This window comes from Alosa pseudoharengus, unplaced genomic scaffold (assembly GCF_046254945.1).
Source record: "Alosa pseudoharengus isolate Yale_2024_CS ecotype anadromous, Long Island Sound unplaced genomic scaffold, YU_APseudo_1.1 YU_APseudo_1.1_scf_1, whole genome shotgun sequence".
Classification (NCBI taxonomy): domain Eukaryota; kingdom Metazoa; phylum Chordata; class Actinopteri; order Clupeiformes; family Clupeidae; genus Alosa; species Alosa pseudoharengus.
The window spans coordinates 58,229,460-58,255,159 of NW_027468564.1; the positions used below are offsets into that span (position 1 = coordinate 58,229,460).

The following is a 25,700-nucleotide window of genomic DNA, read 5'->3' on the forward strand; positions in this document are numbered from 1 at the left end:
AGTACCTCAGTGTGCAATTTTGCCATCTCGCAGAATAACCTTTTCCCACACTGAGTCTTTGAAAAAGTACCCGCTAGGGTCTTAGAAATGAGGTTGGCCGTGCTTGAGTTCCAGCCCACAACCTCCGGTTTGTAGCCACTGTTCTCAGCACTCGTCCACGTTCCATGGCCAGCGCACTGAAAAAGTGCAGTCTCTCCACCTATGGGTGCTGAAGTGCTGACAGAGGTTCAGAGGTCATGGCTGGAGGTTGGCGTGGCAACAGAGTGCAAGCTGAGGTCTGCAGCGTGAGAGGCAGAAGTCCCGAGGTTGGGAGTGTGAGGAGACACCTTCAGTCCACACACAAGAAGGGACAGACACACAGAGGACAGAGAACAAAAGGAGACAGGGGGTAAGCGTAGACAGAGAGAGAGAGATAGAGACACAAAAGAAAGGAAGGAGCGATGGAGAGAGAGAGAAAGAAAGAAAGAAACTGTAGTGTTTAAAGTGTGGACTGGTCAGTGATTATGGGCCTTGCTGGTGGAGGCTCCTGGCCGGAGCCACCACAAGGCTCCAACTGCATGTCCTGCAAAGACAATAAGACAGAAGACAGGCAGTGCAACAAGAACAGTAGCTATGTTTGTGTGTATGTGTGTGTGTGTGTGTGTGTGTGTGTGTGTGTGTGTGTGTGTTTGTGTGTGTGTGTGTGTGTGTGTGTGTGTGTGTGTGTGTGTGTGTGTGTGTGTGTGTGTGTGTGTGTGTGTGTGTGTCATGTAATTGTTCAGACTACCCCAAACCCCATCACATTAATTAAAAAAGAACAGAAAATGATATACTTGCAAAAGAAAATGATCATTATGACAAACATACCAGACCAGACACTTACAGACAACCACTCACCCCCCCCCCCATCCACCCACACACACACACACACACACACACACACACACACACACACACACACATGCAGTACTGATTGTGACAGTGCTGACACATGATAGATCTAACATGGCTATTCGTTTTAAAAATAATAATAATAATTAAACTGTGTACTATAGTGGTACTCCAGTCTGCGAGGTGCCAAACATATCTCTCTCTTGGTCAAAGAAAAAAACACCCCCAACAAATATCCAATAAGGTATATATAATTAGGGCCATGGACTTCAGGCTGTTTCAGACTGCTGTAGCTATATTATACCACACCAGACAGTTATCAGCTTGCCAGTTCAAGGTCATGATGCTCCATTTGGAACAGAAGCAGAGGAATCTGATGCTAGCACAGATGTCTGGCACATGTTGGCCCTTACAGAGAGGCTCTGGTGCCCAGGCAGGACTCCTTGGATTTAAACTCCTCGGGCCCTAATGTTTAAAAGTCGCCTGCCTCGGATCCCTCATCCTTTGACATTCAAAACTTTTCTTTCGATTTCACCCCCTGACTGTGGAGGGAACAGAGGAAGTTACGCAGAGGGCAAGAGAGAGAGAGAGTGAGACAGAATAAAGCCCTGAGAGAGAAATCGAAACGTCCCACCTCGCAGGGCTGTTTAGGAACTCCCCTGTCAAGGAGTAAATAAATATTTTGTTTCTTCTCAAAAGACACACTTCTTGAAGAACATAATTCTCCCTCTTTCTAGAACATGCACCCTTTAGGGAGGCATTAATATGTGTATGGTTCTGCTAGTAGACATGTCCAGTGATCACAACTCAACTCTGTACATGCATACGCAGTGTGCTGAGTATTGATCTACGTGCAAATGGCTCTATTGAGTTACTAATTCTACGACAATAAGGCAATTTCTTCAGCCTCATAGTGGGACAAATTGAGGACATATCGACCTATCTCAAGCCTAACCATAACAATGAGCTACCTCTCTTGTTATAATCCTATCCTCTAAACTGTGATCAACAGCCACTGACTGACATTCAATGTCCTTGAGCTGTGTGCTTCAGTGGAAGAGTCTTCTACTAGTCTTGTACCCAGCTTCTACTATTCAAGTAGCCAACAAGAGCACTATCATACCACTGAGGAAGAAAATAAGCTTGCAACGTCAAACCAAAAATCCTAATCTACTCAAACATTGCTGCAGACCATCTGATACCTGATGGGTTCTCTGTCTGCCTTGGAAGGCAGCTTTACCATTTTCCCTCCTACAGACATAGCATTGACAGACGCGTTCAGTGGATACCTTACAGTTGCAACCAGGGGCTGTTCTGGCTTTGTTTGTTGTCTCTTTGTTCTTTTATGTGATTTAAGACAGTGTTGTTCCCTTGTTTGGTAGAATTGTTCAAGATAAAATATCTATTACACTGGTGTTCTGTTGTGCTGTTGTTCTCATTGAGAACATTTCCATCATCTCATCAGACACTAATTAACTGTGATGTTAGTTGTGTATTTTGGACACTGTGTCCCAAACCTCTGATTACTTCATCACATTAAAGCAAAGTATCACTTGGATATGCGAAAGGCACAGTAGGATAACTACAACCCCCTGCTTCTCACATCACAGTTGATATTGGGCCTGAGGTTTTTAACCCCATACACCAGGTCTAATAGGATCAAATGCTCTTTTTCTGTGGCCTCGATTCACCCATGCGCATACATAAAAAAAATGTGTACTTCGGTTGAAGCAAACCCAAAATTTGGGTGCTTTTTATGTAAACACTATTCACACGTATTCTGCCATCGACTTACATGATTTTCAGCTATGTGCTTTCGGAGGGCAGTAAGTCAAGTGCCATTTCTATTGATGGTAAACAGTTACAGTGTAACAGAACGTAACAGAACATACCAGGCCTGTGTGGACTAACAGAAGAAGAGCACATCTTAATCACATGATCTTGTGAACAAGCCTGGGAAACAGTTATCCTTTATTAGGATAAAATATCAATTTCCTGATATCAATTTAAGTTGCAAAAGTGCATGTGGCCACTGGACTACAAGGTCACTGACTGCACATGGACGGATTGGAAGTGGACTTGAAAGATGAATGAGGACAAGTATGCCACTTTTGTGTCCACATTTGCCCGTGTGTGTTCACAAGCGAGAATAATCTTGGCCTGAGGATTAACTGGAGTTTTCTGATGCCCAGTGTGTGTCTAGCGATTTCTTGACCATCAAGCCATCATCCACTACGCTTGTACAGACGCATGGACAAGCAACTTTCAAGCCACAGTAATCATCCACATTTGCCAGGCCTTTTAGTCATTGACGTCAATAGGTTGCACAACGTGATTTTAAAACAACAAGATGTACTGTTGTTATTTGACCTTAACATGGTATTGTCCAAAAAGGACAGCACTTTAAAAGGGCAGCTAGAGGAACGTGAGGAGCAACTTGATCAAAATTGAATAGGATTAGAATTGTAGTCTGCACCTTAAACTGGAGACACAATCTCTCATGCCAGAAATACTGGGCAGGCAGCAGATAGGCCATCTCAGCAGCAGAGTAGAAGGGCCAAACTATATAGTCTTATTTATAGCCTTATTTGTATCAAAGGATGGAACCTTTTTTTCTAACCCTTTTCTGCAGGGGTGCCACTAGACTCAAAACTCCAATCTAATGATAATAATAATAATCTGCTGCCATAGAGGCAACAGGGGCAAGTTAAAAACCTAAAGCCCATGGTCAGTGTTGGGGAGTAACAGAATACATGTACCGGCGTTGCGTATTCAGAATACAAATTATGAGTAACTGTATCCTGTTAAAGTTACAATTTAAATAGTTGGTATTTAGAATACAGTTACATTGTTGAAATCAATGGATTACATGACGATACTTACATTACATTACATTTAGCAGACACTTACATTTAGCAGACACTTACATTTAGCAGCAACTTACTTGTTTGTTTCATACATTTATTCACTCTCTAAATAAATTAAGGCAACTCCATGCATTTCCCAGAAGCTCCTGAAAGCAATCTATGATGAAATTGTTTCCATGTTTAAATCCAAACCCCGCCTTCTTGCACTAGCCTCACATTGCACCCGTCAAAACGCAGCCATCGCGCCTGCTGTAGTTTTACTGGTCACCTTGCTATTTTATAGTTGTATCAGGTAGCTTAGTTGACTTTACATTTTCTATGTGGGCCTAACACATTCAGCCATTTGGAACAGAACAACATACCAGAAAAGGCCTGTTTAGTAAGCAGGATTTGATGGCCGCATTCCTACACTTATAAAATGCAATTCAATGCAGAAGTAATCCAAGTATTCAGAATACGTTACTCAGATTGAGTAACGTAATGGAATATGTTACAAATTACATTTGTGGGCATGTATTCTGTATTCTGTAACGGAATACATTTTAAAAGTATCCTTCCCAACACTGCCCATGGTATACTGTAATATCATTATGAGAGGGACATTTCCAGCAAAAATAAATTACTTAAGTTGTGTGAACTTGAATAAAGTAACTTAACTTACATTGACAAAAGACACTTCTGCCTTTTACTCCATGACATATCATGACTATCAACACCTCAAATATGTACAAATGGTTTAACAACAAATCAGATTTGGTTCATTTTCTTCTTTGTTGGTTTATGTGATAGAAAGAAAATGTTTTAATTTGAGGTTATATCCATGATAGCTCCCCCTTGCTTTCATCATTTTCAAAATCAGTCTGGTTTATGTTTTGTACAGATTGTTACAGCATTCACAAGGTTAGTGCAAAACAACAGACGAAACAAACAAGGTTGTGACAAAAGTCTCTCTCTCTCTCTCCTATTCACTTTCTGTCTTCCCATTTTCCATTTAAAAAACAAAAACATTCTTTGATCTTAAAATGCGCTGCTGTGACTGTTTGACATGCAACTTGGTGGCTAAACACTGATTTCAAAGAATGGTCTTTTTAACATCCTGCAATACATGCAGTATTATGTGACTAATGATTCAAGTGTAGCCTGAGTTTGTTTCACTCATACACTACCATTCAAAAGTTTGGAGTCACTTAGAAATGTCCTTGTTTTCATCATTCATTTTGTAAATGACTGTTCTAATATCTACATACAGTAAGTACAGATGCCTCTCATCAGCAACCATTCATCTAATGTTCCAAAGGCACATTATGTTTACTAATCTGATATCATTTTAAAAGGCTAACTTAGAAAACATTGGAGAACCCTTTTGCAATTATGTAAGCACATAATGTAATCTGAAAACTGCTGCCCTGATTCAAAAACAATGCAACTGTTCTCAGCTGGTATTCTGTCTATAATGGAGTGAAATGGAGATTTGTAAGTGACCCCAAACTTTTGTGTTTTGTGTATATCTATCAATGTATAATCTATCAATATTTTATTGCATCATGCAACACATCAGTGTATTGCATTTCTGTTGGCTTGCTATCAGATTGTTCAGAATTTGAAAAGGATAGAAGTAAAACACCAAACTGATTCCTTTTCAGGGATACATGCAGTATCCTATCTTGTTCCACAACACACTCTTCCCTCCCTATTTCCCTCTGACATTCCATCATCTTTCTATGTGGCCCACACTGTCAAATCCTGCCCAGTCTGCAGACCTGCTTTCATATGTTTCATACTTCACACTGCAAAAGCAAAAGACCCTTCCAGCGATTTCTTTATACTGTATACAAAGACAGCAACCTGAAAAGGAAATTCTGCACTATTCACTTGCAGTGTGGAGTTCTTCCAAATACCTTAACAAATAAATGAACCCCTTGTGATAAAAAACAATACAGAATAATATAAAACTATTTTTTAAAGTACAAAGTGTGAGCTTTATACATATACACTACTGAATGAATAAATAAATATTCACAGGCATTATGGATACCAATTTTAGAAAGGTATTTTGGCACTGTTGTCTAAAGTGACCTAACAAGCTAACAGCCAACACATTTGTTTTAGCAAACATCAGCGCTTTACGGAGCCCAGATGCCAGAGGCAACACCCCCCACCCCCCACCCCCTCCCCATCTGCCTGGGGCTAGCCGGGTAGTCAGGTGGGGCCCGGAGGGGATCAAGGTGAGAGAATAAAAATCTGGCTTTTAGACTTTTTAGAGCGTAAAACTGTCATATGAATACTTGGGTAGAGATGTTAAGTGTATTTATCTCTACAAATGAAGGAAATGAATTTGAAGATGCAATTAACTATAATCATACCTTCAAAAATAAATGCATTTCTGAATGAACTACTGAGGCATTCACACACAAACACACACACAGACATCCTGCGATGGTCTCCGATTTGGGCTATTTCATATACATGCTGTGTAAATGGTTGGCCTGAGGCGTGTTCCCATCACCAGACTCTGAACATGTCATTCCTTCCATATCTTGTCTTGTTATATTATTTCATCAAGTGCTTCTAGAGCTCTTGCTGGTATGAATCAAACAGAACTTGTCAAACAGAACAATGTCTCTCCCACTGATATTGTCCATTAGACGTAGTAGTTGCCATCTGCCCATAAAAATATGGCCCCAATGTTTGTCTCACTAAATCTGGAGAAAATACATGTTGATGTGAAAAGTTATTGCCACCAGGTCCTAGGTTGCCTTCCTAAATCATATAAATATACACTGACGCCCCTGTGTTGAAAATTCAAAAGCTTGCTGGCTAAGAGTTTACTTTGGCACCTTTGAATAAGTGTGAAGTTGCAGATGAGTCGCAGGCGTATTTGTTCTGAGAAAACACAGATTACTACCCACACACAAAAACATCTCTACGAGTCACACTCGCGTCGTTGTTACGGCACACAGACATGACAGGAAATAACATGAATGTAGGCCTAATGATCAGAATATGGTGACATAATATAAAAACACTGTCACATTTGATCTCTCTTAGTGTGTCACATAATCATACACATGTACATTTCCACAAACAAGAATTATACACAAAAACACACAAATACACAAATGATGCATGTATAGTAAGCCCCTTCCTCTTCACCCTCTACACCAATGACTGCGTCAGTCCCACACCCATCACCACATACTTCAAATACTCTGACGACACCGCTGTACTTGCACTCCTCAACGACAATAACTCCATATCTGCATACCAAGACTCCATTTCCCACCTCACACAATGGTGCACTGACAACTACCTTCAGCTTAACGTCAATAAAACCAAGGAACTTGTAATCACCAACACCAGAACACCATCTGACACAATCCACAACCCCACCTGCATCAACAACGACACCGTAGAAATAGTGGACTGTTTCAAATACCTTGGACTCACCCTGGACAATAAACTCAGCTTTGAGCAACACACCACTGACATACAAAAACGCAGTCAACAGAGACTCTATGCCATCCGCAAGCTCAGATCACTTTCTGTTGCCCCCTGTCACCTGCTCCTTCTGTACAAAAGCATAGTCCAGCCCATCCTCCTCTACTGCCTTCCCTGCTTTTTCAACATGCTAACTGCTGCCAACAGAAACAGACTCACACGCATCACTCATACCGCAGCCAAAGCAATAGGCCTCCCCACCCCCAATCTATCAGATCTCAACAGTAAACTCACCCAGAACAGAGCACAGACCATCGCTCATGACCCCACCCACCCCCTCAATCCCTTCTTCATTCTGCTTCCATCAAGACGCAGATACAGGGCTATGGGGTGGAAGCGAGTACGCTTTGGGAAAAGCTTTGTGCCCTCTGCAATAGCAGCACTAAATAACACACAGCGGTGATGGATCACTGTGCCGCCCTCATTCCTCTGTAATGCCAACTGGTGATGGTTTTCCTGTTTGTATCTGTGTAAGGTGATGTATATGTGCTGTATATGTGCTGTTGTGATATATGTGCTGTATATGTGCTGTTAACATCTATGTGGGTGGGGTATGTGGTAACAGGGTGGTGGGTGAAGAACCGTAACTGTGTGTATCTATGTATTTCATGTCTGTGAGGCTTGTATGGTAGGTGAAAACAAATTTCCTATGTAAGGACAAATAAACTAACTAACTAACTAACTAACTAACTAACTAGTAAAGAGACAAAATTATGTTTTGTGATACAGTAATTGATTAGACAATCTCTTCACACACACACACACACACACACTCAAACACACTCACACACACACCAATAAATACATGCACAGATGCACAGAAACGTAGAAAATTGATATGCTGGCTTTTTTGTCTGACAATTTTGTCTAAAAAAAAAAAATTGTGAATAATTAAATTTTCTAAGTTGATATAACGTCTGATGCATCCACAACACATGGGGAATCTATATTACCGTATCAAGTTAAGATCAAATGAGATGATAACATTTGCAATTTCACTTGTTCATCCCCATAGTCTAGGGCCAAGATTAACTCAATTAAGTGACATGCCATAATCTATTAAAAGTGACATGGATCTGCCATAATCTATTAAAAGTAACATAGATCCGCCATAATCTATTCAAAGTGACATGGATCCTGCCATAATCTATTAAAAGTAACATGGATCTGCTATAATCTATTCAAAGTGACATGGATCTGCCATAATGTATGAAATGATGAAGAACAGACTGTACCTGGCTGCTCTGCACTTGGCCATTGAAGTCGTTGTTGCGAGGCGTCAGGAAGGTGTCATGCGTAGTGGTCTTCTCTGTACGCGGTTGGCTGGGGTCGCCGTCCTCCACACCATTGGTTTTACGCACACACAGCACCTTCCGGAAACTCTGCTTGAAGTTGTCAGACAAGAAGCCGTAAAGCAGTGGGTTGGCACAGCTGTTGGCGTAGGAGAGGATGACCGAGAAGAAGTAGATGCCGGCCATGGCGCTGCTCTCCGGCAGGATGACCACCAGGTTGACAATGTTGATGATGAAGAAGGGCAGCCAGCAGAGGACAAATACCACAACGATGACCACCACCATGCGGGTCACCTTACGTTCTGAGCGCCGTCGTTTGGTGAAGCCGGCCCGCGCCCCCGACGACTTCACCTTCACCACAATGAGCAGGTAGCAAAGGCAGATGACCAGCAGTGGCCCGAAGAAACCCAAGATGGCCGTGTAGAGGATGAACACGGTGGACCACACGTTGTGCGGCTCTGGCCAGTTCATGTTACAAGAACGGAAGGTGTCCTGGACATCTGAGAACACCACCACGGGCAACACCACCACAAAGGACACGGCCCACACGGCCGCACTGACCACACGGGCCACGCGCGGCCGCCTCCACCGGGTGGAGCGGATGGGGTGCACCACGGCCAGGTAGCGGTCAATGCTCATGACCGTCAGGCAGAAGATGCTGGTGAACTGGTTCAGCGAATCGGCCGTCATGACCACGCGGCAGAGGAAGGAGCCGAAGGGCCAGTAGGAGAGGACGTTCTGCGTGGTCAGGAAGGGCAGCCCGAGGATGTACAACTCGTCGGCCACCGCCAAGTTGAAGATGTAGATGTTGGTGACCGTCTTCATTTTGGCGTAGCGCAGCACCACGTAGATGGCCAGGGTGTTGCCGGTCAGTCCCACCAGGAACACGGTCAGCGAGATGACGGCCGTCATCATGGAGCTGCTGCCCTGGAACGGCACGCTGTGGTCAGAGAAGTTGGTGGAGAAATTCCCCCCTTCCTCCGAGATGCCGTCCATCATGCCTACAGTGGACAAGTTGAGGTCACTCATCAGGGTCACTCCAACTGGGCCTTCTTTGGACTCCATACCCCTCTTCACTGCAAGGGTGAGTGGACAGAAGAGCGGACAGAGCCAAGCGGAGAGAGGAGAACTGGACAGGCTTCCACAGACCAAGGTGTTTCAGCACTTTAAACACATAAACTGTGCTGAGTCACATCTGGAAAAGGAGGGAAAAGAGGACTTTAAACAGATAAACTATGCTGAGTTACATCTGGAAAAGGAGAGGAAAGAGGACTTAGAGGAGAGATCAAATGATGGATAGATCAAATAAGGAGAGCAGGGAGATGGAAACAGTGACAGAGATACAGCATAGGCTTCAAAGTCCATATAAAATAAGAGTGCATGTTGTGCATGTGTGTGTGTGTGTGTGTCTGTGTGTGTGTGTGTGTGTGGAGGGGGGGGGGGGCAATGAAGAGAGTGAAAGATGCGGAGAGAGGATAGAGAGCCTTTCTAACTCTGGCTATATTACTTTAAGCATCAAATCCGAGGATTGCACTTGGAGACGGTATGCCAAGGGCTGTCCTTGAGCGCTTTACGCATCTCTATTTTAGTGTCAGTCATTTCCAATATGAGATGAAGTCAAGGCACTGCATATCACGTAAATTATGAGGAGGTTATTTTAGAGCATACTTTGAATTCTCCAATGGTTCTTTGCTCTGGGCACAGAAGAAAATAAGAAAAAAACTATTCTGCTTGTTCTAATTACATTCGATACAGACATTTTATTAAGCCAGTTTCCGTTGATGGCTGAGCAAACATCTCAACAAACAGTTATGCTACAAGGAAACATCCAATTTGCATTAATTAATGCGTTCAAAACGAGTCATTAGTGGCTTGAGGTTTGATGCACATTATTCAATATGTGTGCCCTTTCCACTGATTTATTTATTTTTTGTATGTCTCGCAATCTGCTTCACTTGTTTTTACTGAGGTGGAGCCGTCTCGCAACCTTTATTGAAGCGTCTTACCTGCTAAAAGCAAAAGTCGCTGTGGTGACAAGGAAAGTGTAAAGTTAAGGGTGGCGCACTAATGGCCACACCATAGTGAAAACTAACATCATCTAAATGTTTAAATGAGGACATTTATGGGAAAATGCACAGGCAAAATGTAATAAGTGCAGGTGCATTCCTACAACATATGAACATTTGCACACTGGTGTTTAAGGTGGCAAAAACACATTTTCTTATTCTTGATATATGAAAATAGTTTATTGTCATTGTAAAAAAGTACAGTGAAGGTTTTTTATCATAACTGATACAATTAAGAAAACGATTAAACCTCAACTATTTTAACATTGGGATCATCTGTCTCTGCATTATGTCTGCGTATGAAGTACCTTGAATATTTTCGCAGAACGGACCTTGTTTTCGACTTGGTCAAACAGCAGTCCAGCAGTTTATTCAATGAGTCCCCCGCACAATATCTTGAATATCTGAATGGTTTGTCTTTCGTTGTCCTCTCCTCTCTCGTCGCCCATCGAGGTAAATCTCAGTCAGTTGAAATACAATATTTTACCCGGGAATCCGAAAATATTATAATAAAGCTTCAACATGTGTACAAATAAATGGCAACTCTCTTTAAACCTGTCAAAATAGTATATCCAAAGATATCGAAGTTCACTGTCCTTTGCCAAAGCATCCTGGTCGCTGTCATTTTATATTGATATACAGATAGCTCAGTGCACGGATGTGGTTACAGATTTTATAGATCTCGAGCTAGAATTAAACCATCGGAAAGTTTCAAGATTCGTTGTGTATAATACGCACGGCGGAGACTAGTCCATTTTGGAAGGGGCTGCAACACAGCACCGGTATTTAACGCCGGAAGTGAACGTGACACTCCTTCTCTGCGCGTCATGCTGTTCCCCAGTCCAGGTTTACTGCATAATCGCGCACAAGTAGATCTTCTGACATTGTGAATTCCCACCTCACCATACAACTGTTGATCCAAGAGCTTATCTTCTTGCCTGTATTAAAACTTCAACCTGAATGATTCAGACACATTTCAGACACAAGACATTAAACTGGAATGGGTTTGGGGCGTAGGTAAGGACAGAGGTAGTGATGGAGCAGGTGGTGCAAGGGTTTCGGAAGTTTATACTGAGGTGCCCTGACGGTTGCACAGGGAGGGTTCATGCATTATGTAACTGTTGCCTCTGCCTATGCCTCTGGGCAGAACTTTCTTGCGTGCTAATGCTGTTAATTATAATTATCACGGACAAGTACGTCTTCATAGATCTTTTTCATTGAAATGGTTGCGCTTACATGTGGTTCATGTGCTTTAAAAAGGCAACCGCGGAGGGGCATACCAGTGCTTTGAGAGGGTGAAAGTAAGAAACATAGGTAATTTTCAACGCCAATGGGCATCTCTGAAGCTAAAAGCAGGGACACGTTTTGATCCACAGTTCGCCTCTTAGTTATTTAGTAATTTGTAAATTGTATCTAAAGTGACAATGCCTGGGCTTTTTTACCCCCATCCAGCGGACGAATCATGTATTTAAATTCATCGCCATTACCGTTGCCAGACGGTTAGGTTAGAAGGCTCATTTGGGGAAAACTCATGTGAAATAAAGGTGGGCATATTACAGTAATATGTTAAGCTATTGTTAGTGCAACTATTATCGTGTTATAGTACCTATTCAATGTCTTAGTTTGGAGCTGATTTTAATAGAAAACATTCGTGTGAGTTGTGTTTTCCTGAGGCAGTGGAATTTGAAGTGAAAGACAATCTTGTTTGAGACATATTTTAGTGTTTTTTAGTGCAAAGTTAAGATTTAAAGTCCCTGTAAACCATAATTAGACATTTGTTTGAAACCACCTTCTACAGGTTAGAAAACTACTCATGAAAACACTAAACTGTGTGGTACTAGATTGTGTTAGACCAGTGGTTCTTAAACTGGGGTCTGAACCCGGGTCGCCAAACATATCGGAGGGGTCGCGAAATGATTTGCAGACTGAATTGAAGATTTTTTTCTAAAGGTTTTTAGACCAACCTGTCTGGGATATCAGTATCCTAGATGTAGGCTTAGATGTAGGCTTCCATCACATCTGGCTCTTCAGCAAGAACATTGATTTTTGACATTAGCCTCAATTGGGTGTGGCTTCAGCACAGTCAGCAGACTTTAAAAACCAACATCCATTAGTAGTAATGGATGAAACGAAACATTGCCAATGTCTCTTCAGCATCTCCAGTCTTTGCTCATTGCTCATTCGTCCTGAGCAACCAAATCCTTGAAGACCAAAGTGCGTAAGAAGCGTGTTAGTAGCAAAGTGCTATTGCCTTTGTTCCACATGTGGGCTGAAAGCAATGCAAAATCCAGCTATTCCTCAGTTATTACATGTACACTGTTGTGGGCAAATACCCAAGCACGGAGAGGGGACAAGCACAGTTATAATCACTGGCCAGCACTTTCAGATGCCTCTGCTCCAGAATTAGGGACCAAGACATTGAGACAGAGGTCTGGAAGAGTTTTCAGCTGATGGTCCAATTTTCAGCTGATGAAATCCAGAGTTAGTAAAGCTAAAATGTACCAGAATACCAGAAAAAGGGCCAGAATCTTGCAGTGCCTGGAAAAACTTTTTGGACTTTTTTTCATTATGCCTCTGCCCGCAACTTCCAGTTGTCTGGTTGTCCGTTTGTAGTGACCATAGACAGGAAAAATATGTACTATGATTAGTCATTCTAGATTTTGTTAATAGTTAAGCTTGGTGAAAAAAGTCAATGCACTGGTGCAATTGACTGACGGATGGTGAACTGCAGTAATATCAGATATAGTTATGTGAAAGCATGATTAACTGTCTGTCACATATGCCTGAATATAATACAATAATATTGAGGCTTTTTGTTGTAGAATTTCATACAAGCCTTATGGCTCCCTAGAGCAAGACACTAAAGAAATAACCTGTTGCACCTGCCATTATTGATTTTTAGTCTGTTTGAAATCTCTGGATGTGTGAGCAAGGGCTTTGTGCCAGCTTGACTAGATAGGATTAATTCTGTGAAAAGTCATAGATTTACAGATGTGTATGAAGTAACTCCTTGTGAATGAGCCGCAGATTAAAATTAGCCTACTTAAAGCTGCAGTAGGCAAGATTTTTTTGATCATATTCACTGAAACCAACACTAGGCTCTGATAGAACAACATAAATCAGCCGGTTTTAGAAAAAAAAAGTACTTCTACCTCCACCGTTTTGCAAAAATCCACAGCTCCCGGTTCTTCTGGTCCAATCAGAGCACGGCTGTGTGAGATCTGACTGTCAATCACATTCTGGTGCAGTCTGGTACGCACTGACGAGCACAAACTCGATGAGAGGATGCTCGGTGGTACTGGGGGAGGGGCATGAGAGTTGTAAACATTCAACATTTTGGCTAAGTCCCCTCAATCTGTCAGACTTGCCAACTGCAGCTTTAAATGAGCATGTCAATTAATGTTTGCTGTCCTCTTATAATATAATTATATAATTATAACAATAAACATACAATTATAACAATATAATTATGTAAGAGATAATGGCCACCGAGGTGTCCTGTTATACGGAATTAATGGACGAGGGCGAGGGGCAAAGAACTCCCCGACGCGCAGCGGATTCAGTTTACAGTCAATTCCATTGTTATGAAGCCTGCCTCCAGGCTCAATCTTCATCCTACTATCGTTGTTATAGTTACCATTCATAAGCATTGATATGGAACGGCGATTAAACTTTTTTTTACCAGATCTACTTCATAGGTGTCCCGTTATTCAGAATTAAAGGCCACCCTGCCAGCCAATCAGAAAACAGTATTTCTTCTCTCCGGGTGATAAATAAGTATAACCCGGGCCTGTTCTAGCCTACTACATTTGGGTGGGCTGGTAAAATGTTTGGATGGGCAACATAGCAAAGCGGTCAAATTGGATCAAAATTGACATACACAAAACACAAAATAATCGGTAGGCCCAAGCCCAGATGGGGCCCTAAGCAGATTAATATTATCAATAATCATTCACATTACTGGTTCTTTTCTGCAGAGCACTGCAAAAATGACAAGCAAACATGACGTGAGCTAACTGGATAGCTTGAAGGAACTAAGCTTTTTTCAGATGTAAAAGTTTGCCAATAGTTGCATAGCCTGTTACTCATTTGTCATTTACAAACCAATGGTGAATGAACTTAATTTCATTGCCTAGGTTACAGACACAGACTTGAGAGATGCAAGTCAGCAGACCAATTTAAGCCTACTTTTGGGGATGTGATGGCATCATAAATGTGCAAAACAATGAATGTAGCCTGTCTAGTGCTGACTAGTGCTGACTTTGCCCAGACTTGTTGTGACCATAATATTGAGATTCAGGAAGATTGAGAACTTTAATGATCAGTTTCTTGAGGCCTTTAATCATCCAATCAGAACACATGGAATCGGTAATGTGGTTGCCCTGCAACTTTGCTCAATCTGTGCATGCATTGACGATGTCAGAAACATGTCTCCACCTTGTACCACTTGACAAATTCAGTTATGACTTTTTGAGATGTAACAGGCAAATCAACATAGTTGATCTGTTTGGAGGTTATGGCATGTCTCATAGGCGGAAAAAAGTTGTTGCTCTCAAACACTGTCCACTTAATCAGTCAGTGTACTGATGAAGGAATAGATTAAATAGACAGATATCGAAGGTTTGAAAAGTGATATCATGCTCCATTTAAAAAGTATTTTTAGTACTTTCAAAATACAAAAATACAGTAATACATGGTGTGGCTAATGTAGTTGTAGTTTATTTCTGATACACTTAAAATTAGGGTATTTGATATTTTATTTTAAAATACATTTTAATGTTCACACTCAACACCAACTCATCTACTGTACATCCAAGCTGGGCTTGAGGCTGCACACTGCGCAAGATGCACAACTGAAAAAAAATCTTGACTTTGTTTGGGTGGGCAAGACACAATGCTTGGGTGGGCTTAGCCCACCCTGGCCCCTGCCTAGAGCCAGCCCTGATTATAACAATAAACTAATGTAGCTGTTGATTTGATTGTACTTCACTGCAACAGTTCACAAATGAGCAATTAAAGATCAGTCAGAAGAAAAAAGAAAGGGTGTGAATATAAAGTTTTCAAACATCAATGAGTACTGTATGTGAGGACCAAACAGCATACAATGACTAGAACATCACTGAACTGTGCCATGGGCTATTCACTTCACAGACATAGCTGCCTACAGAGCACAGAAAGTCAGCAGCACCACTCTAACTTTGAAAGAAGTCAGGAAAGCGCTAGCTAGGCCGGGGCCATGGAGTAGAGGCATTAATGTGTTTTGACTGTGGAGATTTATGTGACTCCAGGAGCTGTTATGGGAGCAGGGGAATGACAATGAAAGGAAAGGAAATGATCAAAGACAGAGCAAATTCAGAAATGACTCTACTGTCTCTCTCTTCTTCTCCTCTCACCTTGACCCCAAAGGCATTCTCATCCCTTTCTATTTTTCCTCTGCTCCTTCTCTTCTTGGTATTCTGTCAATTGATTGCTCGCAGCTCGGTGATTAGCCATCCTCACCCTTCCATGGGGGTGAGAAAGAGAGAAAAAGACGGATGAGATAAGAAGATGTGAGGATGAAATGGAGGACGTCAGGGAGTCAGGACAGGAGACATGGAGGAGTCCGATTTCTGCAGAGGTCAACTGTGCCAGTGCATTACAAGAATCGAAGAGCCTTTCTAAATTGCAATAACTAAGGGTGCTCTGATAAGCAGGGAAACAGAGTCATCTTAGTTTCTTCAGCAGTTTCTTCATGATGGCTTCCATACTGAGTGAGAAACAAAAGTGGGGGTAATGGTAATATACGTACACATTTTTATGCTGTCAGTTAATGTTAAAGTTATCCAACAGATGCAACAGTCAATGGAATAAGAAAAGAAAAAGAACTCAAGTGTTACTGACAACAAACTGACAACATTTAGCCTCCCACAAAAATATCTTCTCAATCCAGATTAGGATTAAGTACTTGTAATCACATTATCTGAAATACAGTGTTTGGTTTTTTTACAGTTAAGAACAAAATTATTCATACCCCTGGCAAATATTGATTTAATGTTGATTTTCTCTTGACCAATATGTTTGTTCTGAGAACTTCTGACTGAAAATGACACTGCTTCATGGCTAAAGGCTGAAAAAATGTGGTAGAAACATGGAATCAAAAAAAGAAGCATTTTCCTCTGTTTTTAATTTTCATGAAAAATGACATGTCCAAAATTATTCATACCCTTTTTAAATAATCAGTGGAAACATCTTTATTTGCATTCACAGCTCTCAAAATGGTTCTTGTAATACCTAACAAGCCTCTCCATGTCTCCACAATGATTGCACCACACCTTTTTAGCAGTAATTCGGGTTTTGAGGCAGGAACGATTCTTTGCCATCACTCTTGCCTTGTGCTCACTTTTTGACGGATTGAGGTCTGGACTCTAAGATTTTGATATTATTCTCTGTTAACCATTTTTTGCCTTGTTTGGCTGTATGTTTTGGTTCATTGTGTGGTTTAATGGTCCAATGCTGCCTATTGTGGTAAGTCTCTTACACTGCCTGATCTTTTCCTCCAGAACCTCAATGTAACCCCTTGTAGTGTTACCATTTACTTTGAGAAGGTCAAAGTAGATTAACTGAGATTCTAAATATTGCACATGGTGCAAGTGGCATACATTTCAAGAGAGTTCTTACAGTATGTCTAGACTTCTTTTCTTGTCTTTTTAAAAGTCGCACACTTTGGAGGGATAGGGATATATTAAGATCCATCCAGTGGCCAGGGTAAGCATTGCAGGATATGAAAAGGAGGAGAAAAGGAAGTTCTCAGAGAACTTCTGGCTTGCTGATGAGTTTGGAACTTTTTTTCCTCCGGAGAAGTAGAGCTAGTTCCGTTAACGCTGGAAAAGGGGTTGCCTGCGCATCTGGAGGAAAACGCGTTTTTAAAAGAAGATTCTTTTTCGTTTTGCTTATGAAAACCGTACAAAGGGCAAATATTTCCCCCCTTAATCGAGAGAAAATTACAACATCCGAGGCGATGAGATGTGAGTGAGCTATGCCTTATAGAAATGGACAGACTGTATCCAAGCGAAAACATGGCGTCTATTTCTCAAAGTTTGGATTCTTCTCCAGCCTACTTTTTTCACTGTGCTGCCTGGAGGCATGGAGCTCGTTGGGGATGTGCAGCCCTTGTCCCAGAAACTGTTCGTGTACGGTGGTGGGACCCCAGAATTCTTCAGTGGTTAATTGTTCGAACAAGGGATTGGATTGGGGACCATTAGCTTCGGAGCTCCCATCTGACATAAAAATCCTGTAAGTCGCAGCTTTGCATTTGGTTTTAAATAGCGGCGAGATTAATATTCAGTGTATGCATGTTTTGATTGGTAAGTGCTCTGTTGTGTGCAGGTCTCACATGATACCTCTAATGGCACATTGCTGGAGGCCATTTATGTGATGGGTGACATTAGTTCAGGCCGAGCTTGTTTATGTGCGGTAATTTGCCGTTATGAAACCAATACCGTTACTCTCCATCTCTCTCTCTCCACGGCGGAGATGAGTACGGACAGGGGCACACATCTTGCATGCAAATTTAGAATGAGAGAGAACAGTGACCTGTTACCAATAAAAAAAAAAAAACATTTTCCGAGAGTAGCCATCTAGGCCTACCTCTAAGGGTTGCTCATATGAGCGCTGCATGCAGTGTTGTTGCATGGGTCAATTAAAAATGTTTCTGTAATTGTTCTAATTTCAGTTTGACTAGGCCTAAACGTTCAAACACATCGTGAACTTTTATCTACAGAATTCTTAAGCATTCTGACATTGAGAATTTTAAGAGACTATAGGCTCCCGGTATATCACCATTATTTTATGCATTAATAGCCTACATTAATTTATAATAATGAGCAACCCCGGTTGGAGTGTCAGCAAGGCCTGCAATATGTTTTTCGTCCGTTTCTTTAGGCTACTCCAGGCCTAAAGTAGCCTAGGCTACACATGTTAATGAGGGTTTCATAGTCTATTTGACTTTATTAATTTGTGAACATCTGAAATGTATGCCTATAACATGGTCTTCAGTTGGGTTCAGGTTACACGGACTGATGTAGTTTGCGCCATTGTTTTGGCCTTATCGAGGTTCATGTGTGTCAGTATTGACTGACGGATTTTGACCTTAAAGGGCCCATCAGGTGACGGCTCATCACTCAACAGAGACGGTTAACCTCGCGCACCCACATCCTTGCGCCGAAAGAACACCGTGTACTTTCTTTTTGCGGACCGAGGCTCATATGTTATCGATTAGCTTTGCCCAGCTCCACTTTACTGGAAAAAAATGTCGTCAGAATAACGAGAAATTTCGCAAAATTCCTCGGGCAGACCTTTACCTATTGGCTGCAAAAGCGATTTCAGCAAGACTTTTATTAGGCCCATGTTTTAATTTAATTTCTATTATCTATCGTATAGTCACAAACAAGCCGGACTTTCAAAATGTCCAAATTCATGCAATTTCACACATTCTGTGCGCAGATGATGAAAAATATTCGATCATGTTTGACTTAGGCCTATGGTCTGTTGTCTGATATCTAACAGTAGTATAAGTATATAAGTAAGTACTATATATACTCTTTTGATCCCGTGAGGGAAATTTGGTCTCTGCATTTAACCCAATCCGTGAACAGAGGCGGACAGAGTACACAGCTTCATTACTTGAGTAAAAGTACAGATACCCTTTGCTAAATTTTACTCGAGTACAAGTAAAAGTACAACAGTCAGATGTCTACTTAAGTAAAAGTACTGAAGTAGGCTACTTGTTTTTAAAAGTACTTGAGTATCAAGAGTACATTTTCTAAATATTGCATTACTACTGCTACAGTGCTTACATTTATGTAGATAAACATCCTACATGGAGTTATGAAAAATGTTAATGTTAATACCTTGGAGAATGTAAAAGGAAATAAAAGTAAAATCAAGTCATTTTCATCTTTTTACCATGTTGCCAGGGATGGGCAGTATTTCTAATACATGTACTTAAAATACGTATTTCAAATACAAAATACTGTTTTGTAATTGAAACACTTGAAGCGAAAACTATCATTAACTTGTTCAGAAAATTGAAATAGTCTGGCGAGGTGGGGCCACAGGTTGGCACATTCCCGGGATGGACCTGCTGCGTCTTCATCCATTGTTTCGTTCTTGGTTTCGTCTCTTATCTAAATCTAACCATGGAGTTGACTTTTGGCGGAAAGCTGAAGGTGATTGCTGATAGGCTGTCTCAGTCAGTGGCGCCTGCACAATCCAATCACGTTTGAGAGGGAAACAACAAATTGAGGGTTTCCGAGATTTTTCTTTTTTCCTTTTTTTTTAGAAGAAGTAACGGGTACTCACGGTTATGGATAGAAATGTAGTGGAGTAAAGAGTACAATATTTGCCTCTCAAATGTACTTGAGTAAAGTCATGAGTACTCCCCAAAAATGATACTCGAGTAAAGTACAGATCCCTCAAAACTGTACTCAAGTAAATGTACTCCGTCCGGCTCTGTCCATGAATTAGTGAAACACACACAGCACACAGTAAGGTGAAGCACACACTAATCCCGGCGCAGTGAGCTGCCTGCTACAACAGCGGCGCTCGGGGAGCAGTGAGGGGTAAGTTGCCTTGCTCAAGGGCACTTCAGCCGTGGCCCACTGGTCGGGGCTCAAACCGGCAATCCTCCAGTTACAAGTCCAGAGTGCTAACCAGTGGACCACGACTGCCCATGGTGTGGGAAATAAGTGAAATAATCTGTCAGTGTATAATTAAATAAAATGCAACATTGCTGGAAATATCTCACATATTGTGGCCCTGCCATCTTAAAATAAAACCTTTTGGTTTGTGACATCTGAGAAGCAGACCCCCCTGTGGTGTCTGAATCCTACATTAGATAATGATTGGACAAGATCAGGGGATTCCCTCACCCAAAGTGGGACATGTTGTCAGTTGTACATAGCAGGTGATGGTCCATTTTGTGGGTAAAATATACATAGTAGTTCTAAACCCTGTGCTGAAGTCCCAGAGAGAGACTGTGGTTTTGTGAGGGCCTCCCAAAAAGCTTCTGCTCTGGCTCCTCGAGCACCCCCACCTAGCTCTCTCCCATGCTCTCCCTCCAGAAAAGCAAAATCATTGATGGCTGTCAACACAGATTCCTCTACAAGCTGTGAGAGGGCAAGGGCCGTTTTTATCAGTGTTGAAATTGTGACTCGCAGAACTGTGAGGAATCTGTGGAGACAGACATGATTTTCAGTGTAAAGCATGAGATCATGGCATTCTTACTCTTGTGTTAAATGGACCATCTATACATAAACACACGCTCTGCCTCTCTCTGTTGCTCTGTCTGGCCTCAACCCCACCCCCCACCCCCCGGTGACTTTTCCACTGCATTAGAGACAGTGGACAAACAGTTCTCTTAAGCAGTGGACACAATTGTCAAACAGTGGATGAGCATTAGAACAGTGAGTGAATATACAAATGTACTGTTTTAGAAGCACACACACAAACTTGCTCTCCTATTGAAATCCAGTATGCCTGTGGTCTGTAGCTCTACGATAAGGCCTTGGGGGTGTGGATAGGCAGATTAAAAATTACTGCCAGTGCTGTCAAGTTAAGTAGTGCTGTCCACCATTGCTATGACTACGGCTCTTCATTCTCTCTCAAGCGTATGCATCAGGTCTGAGGATGTGATTCGTAAAAATAGAATATTTATTGGGAGCACTTTTTGGCAGGACACCCTGTCTCACTGAGCCCACAGCTGTCCCACAGAATAGCACTTTCCCCTCCACTTTCTTCTCTACCCAGCCTTCTAGCATTTTCTCTTTTGGATCTAACGTATGCTGCTCTTCTTTACTCTCCAGTTGAAGGCATTTTATTGTGACTCATATCATATACCTCCGCAGAATATTCCATTTTCTAGTTCAAAGGAATGTGATTCAAGCCTCCTGTATTGTGACCCTCTGTTGGCCCTCAGTGTCATCTTTCTAAATGTACAGTATAGCTCAGATGCTATACGCAGATGAGAACATTTTGAGGTAGTATTAGGCAGCACAATGATTTACATTGAATGTCATTGTACATCTTCTTACTTTTCTAGTGGTGAATGATGTAGTCCTATCTAAATTGTTCCAAAGGAATGAAAAGGAACGAAATGTCGGATAGTAGTATTAGTATTTTGGTATTTCAGGTTCTTTATAAGATGTGTCATTTTGTTTTTAAAAAAAAGGATATCTCCTTTTTAAGAAATAGAAATTATAAGAAATATTTTTTTATATTCTATTCCTCAATGTTCCAAGGTAAATATCAGTGTTTCCAAAGCAAAGCTAAAGATATATATATGTAGAGAGAGATAGATAGATAGATAGATAGATAGATAGATAGATAGATACTTTATTGATCCCCAAGGGGAAATTCAAGATAACTATAACTAATGACATGGATGACACAAGCCAACTACCCTGAACTCGAGCAGGTTATACCCAATAAGGATGCAGTTTCAATCATTTTTTAATTTACCGTGCCTCGTTTAAGAACTATGAGGGAGTGTGAAGCTGAAAGTTTGAAATCATGATATTCATTTGAAGTCATATGGCTGAGCCCTAACTCTCTGCCTAATAACTTTTTCAAATCTGTTTTTCACCACATAGCAGCAGACATTATTACAATTATACATGAATGGCTGCTGTCTGGCACATTCCTTAAGTCCCTGAAAACAGCTGTTATGAAGCCCCCAACTCCAAAAGAACTTTCTAAATGCCTTCATTCTGGACAATTACCAATGTCATTTCCGATCTACTATTTATTGGCAAGATGATCATTGATAACCTCCTTCCAAATGTCAAAAGGCTCTTCTGATTACCTTCATTCTTCAGTGCTATTCACAGGTGGTGTTTGTGAACAAAAGCCTGGATGCTGATTTGCTGAGTTCTGAATAGTTTGTAATTGGCAAACAGGTTTGCTATTTTGGCAGGTGACAAGGGCACTGCAATAATCAAGGCGGGAAGAAGTAAAGGCATGTATGATTCTATCTGTTACAATCGATCGAATTTTGGAAATGTTTTTAAAGTTGATAATAACAACAGTTTAAATCTGAATTAATTGTATCATATTGCATTTTCATGCATAATAACTGAACTCTGATCCAGTTTAATTTTCGTCTGCTGTGGGGTTACACAATTACTAGATTTTTAATCAAAATCGCAACTTGAACTAATGCAATTAGCTAACTGCAAAGGCTGCAATTAATCATGCAACTCTCAACTGTTCCAATGGTTAATAGTGTCACATCTGTGATTTTTATATTCATCCATCCTCCTTATGTGACAGAGAGTGAAGTTCACATAAAAAGAGAAGAGTGCTGTGCTTTTCATGGATGATGCATGCTCTCCAATCAGAAGTGGCCCAACTTAAAGCGAAATTAGATATTTCATATATTTTAGATCACATTTAGATATTTCTCCCCAAACTGTGCAGCCCTAGTGAATCATTTGGATCTATTCATGCCGATCTTCTCATATTTATATTATTTTTAATGAGCCCTCTCTGGGACACGCCTGAATGTGTGCTGCGAGAACCGGAGAGGGCATTTAGTTTGGTGTGGCAACGCTCCTGGCCCAAACAGCTCAAAGTGGTTCTCCTCAGAGTGCTGCCATTAAGCAGCAATTACCCAGCATGTTCTGAGATTTGGTTGGACTGACTGGGGCTGTCTGGCTCTGTGTGAAAACAAAACTCTTAACAAAGAGGAAGGAGGTGCAATGAACACTGGAACACAAGCAAAACAAGGATCGGGTAGCTAGGTGCTGTGTATTATAACACCATTTCCCTTATAGTGGGTACGGTGCTACAGAATATTGAGAGAGGGAGAGAGAGTATCATTTATGAGCTGGGAAAGACCAAATTCACTGACCATATGTGGTGGGAAGTTTGTTTTGTATCCTTGGTGATCACACATCATGACATCACCCCCTCATGGAAGCACAGACATTCCAGAGGGTCATAAAGAGAGAGAGACTTGAGAGAGAGAAAGAAAGAGAGAGAGAGAGAGACTGCAAAAGAGAGAGAGAGTGTTTGCGAGAAGAGATACAGAGAGTGTACGAGAGAGTTAGAGGGCCAAGGGACCAAGCCAAATCATTAAACTTTAGCAGCAATAGCACAGCGCAGGCTGCACTAGATCATTATCAGGACATTGAAGAGCAGCATGCTCTACTTAAGCATAGCCAGCGCCCGGCAAGGCTCTCAGCAGCATTAGCAAGGATCCTCAACATCACATCTCTGTGCGGGAGCAGAGTCACTGCAGAGGCCCATAATCCTACTGGTAATGAGGATAATGCTTCTGTTTGTCAGAGAAGCACATGGTGATATTGGTACAGGTATGATTACAGCCAGCATCAGAGAGGAGTCTGACAAAGACAGAGTAGTTCTGTCACTATTCTCCTTATTTGTCGCTTATTTGAAATCCCCACACCCTCGTTTTACAGTAGAAAACGAGCATGAGCCCAGAGCCTACCCACTGAGTTGCGCATAAACACCCATTTTGTGTCCAGTAGCACGTTGCACCTGACAATTCCAGGAAGCGCTCTTAGTTTGAGCTCGTTCTGAACATTTAGTCCCAGTAGTCCGCAGAGAGCCACCTATCAGAATCACAGCTCACTGGCTTACATCACATGCAGCCCAACACACACAGCAAGCTCACCGCTACACTCCATGAACCCTCCGTTTTCACACAAGGAGGACTGCATCTGTCATGTGTAATTTACTGTCGGATGAGTTTGTGTTATCATTAGTGTAAAGACTGTGTGTGTGTGTGTGTATGTGTGTGTGTGTGTATGTATGTGTGTATGTGTATGTGTGTGTGGGTGTGTGTGTGTGAGAGTGAGAGAGAAAGGAGAAGGATAGAGCTACACAAGCAACCAGGTGGATCAGACGCAGGTTTTGTTGACGTTAGACAGATAACAGACACCCTTCACCTGCGCTGCTTATCTAAAGAGGAACTCTGATAGCAGATGCAGAGCTTATGCCAGCTACGTGAGAAAGTGTTCATGAGAGCGCATGTCTGTGCAGAAGCAGAGGGAAATAGATGCACTTGATCTTTTCTACAGTTGGAAGGCAACTACAGTAGGAGCTTGTCAGGCCCCTCTGTTCCTTGGCTCCTCTGATTTGCATTTTCACTTTTATTGCTCTTGCTCACTGTGTTCCAGACCCGGCCGTGTAAAAATAACATCTGTCATTTCTAAATCAATCTATGCAGCCCAAGTGCTGCTCTTCACTTCCCTTTCTCTCATCATCCTTCCCCACTTTCATTCTTGTTTTCCCCAAGTTGTATACTTTTCAGCTTATGGTTACTTTACCCCATCTATTTATATACAGTAGCTTCACACACACACACATACACATACACACATGTATACACATATACACACACACATACGCAAACTCACATCTGCACACCCTCCACAGCATACAAACACCTCAATCTCTGACTTCCTCCTGGTTCCTCAGAGCCTATTTCTGGTGCCTGGGGCTTCTCATCTTTCTCCTCAGTCGCTCTGCCTCCATCCCTTTGCCCTGTTCCCTGTGTTTCTCCCCCTCCGCACGTCTCCTGTTCAACACTCCTCCCTCCAGTCAGAGCCCCTGGCGGCGGCTCACTCTCCGTGGCGGAGCGGTTCCCGTGTGAGGCAGGGCCAGACTCCAGCTCTCTTCCTGTTGACTTTGGGCTGCTAGTCTGGCCCACTGTGGCACATGGCTGCAGACACACGTGCATACACACACACACACACACACACACACATGTACATACACACACACACGTGCATACACACACACACACACACACACACACACACACACACACACACACACACACGTGCATACACACACACACACACATGTACATACACACACACACGTGCATACACACACACACACACACACACACACACACACACACACACACACACACACGCATCACTTGCACACGTTCACGCACAAAGACACTTTTGTGCCGAGGTGGGCGGCTGTGACTGCAGGAGAAAGGGCCGAGTGCCACCGTGCCACTCATGTGCTGCCGCCCTCCTGGAGAGGAGAGATGAGGCAGGAGGTGGACGGAGACCCTCTTCTCTCCTCTCCTC

At 42.0% G+C, this 25,700-nt stretch overlaps 2 protein-coding genes across 4 annotated transcripts in view; one reads left to right on the top strand and one right to left on the bottom strand.

Annotated features, from left to right (window-relative positions):
- Positions 1–227: 227 nt before the first annotated feature.
- LOC143119610 (somatostatin receptor type 5) lies at positions 228–9,592 on the bottom strand. The gene is made up of 2 exons (XM_076281233.1): positions 8,462–9,592; positions 228–326 (listed from the first exon to the last, which is right to left on the bottom strand). Exons 1-2 carry the CDS (start codon positions 9,590–9,592, stop codon positions 228–230), a joined length of 1,230 nt encoding a protein of 409 aa, XP_076137348.1.
- A 7,851-nt stretch (positions 9,593–17,443) lies between these two features.
- The window catches only part of pkd1a (polycystic kidney disease 1a), a 76,781-nt gene continuing 68,524 nt past the window's right edge, over positions 17,444–25,700 (top strand). For all 3 annotated transcript variants that reach the window (XM_076295394.1, XM_076295403.1, XM_076295410.1), the window contains exon 1: positions 17,444–17,865. In XM_076295394.1, coding sequence (XP_076151509.1) covers positions 17,609–17,865 — 257 coding nt within the window. In that variant the 5' untranslated portion in view covers positions 17,444–17,608. The remainder of the gene's footprint in view (positions 17,866–25,700) is intronic.

Excerpts from the sequence above, each read along its gene's own strand:
- LOC143119610 (XM_076281233.1), bottom strand. The coding sequence starts at position 9,592 with ATGGAGTCCAAAGAAGGCCCAGTTGGAGTGACCCTGATGAGTGACCTC. Across the intron at positions 327-8,461 it reads AGAGCAGCCAGGTACAGTCT|GTGTCTCCTCACACTCCCAA; the intron begins GTTCTTCATCAT and ends TGTGGACTGAAG.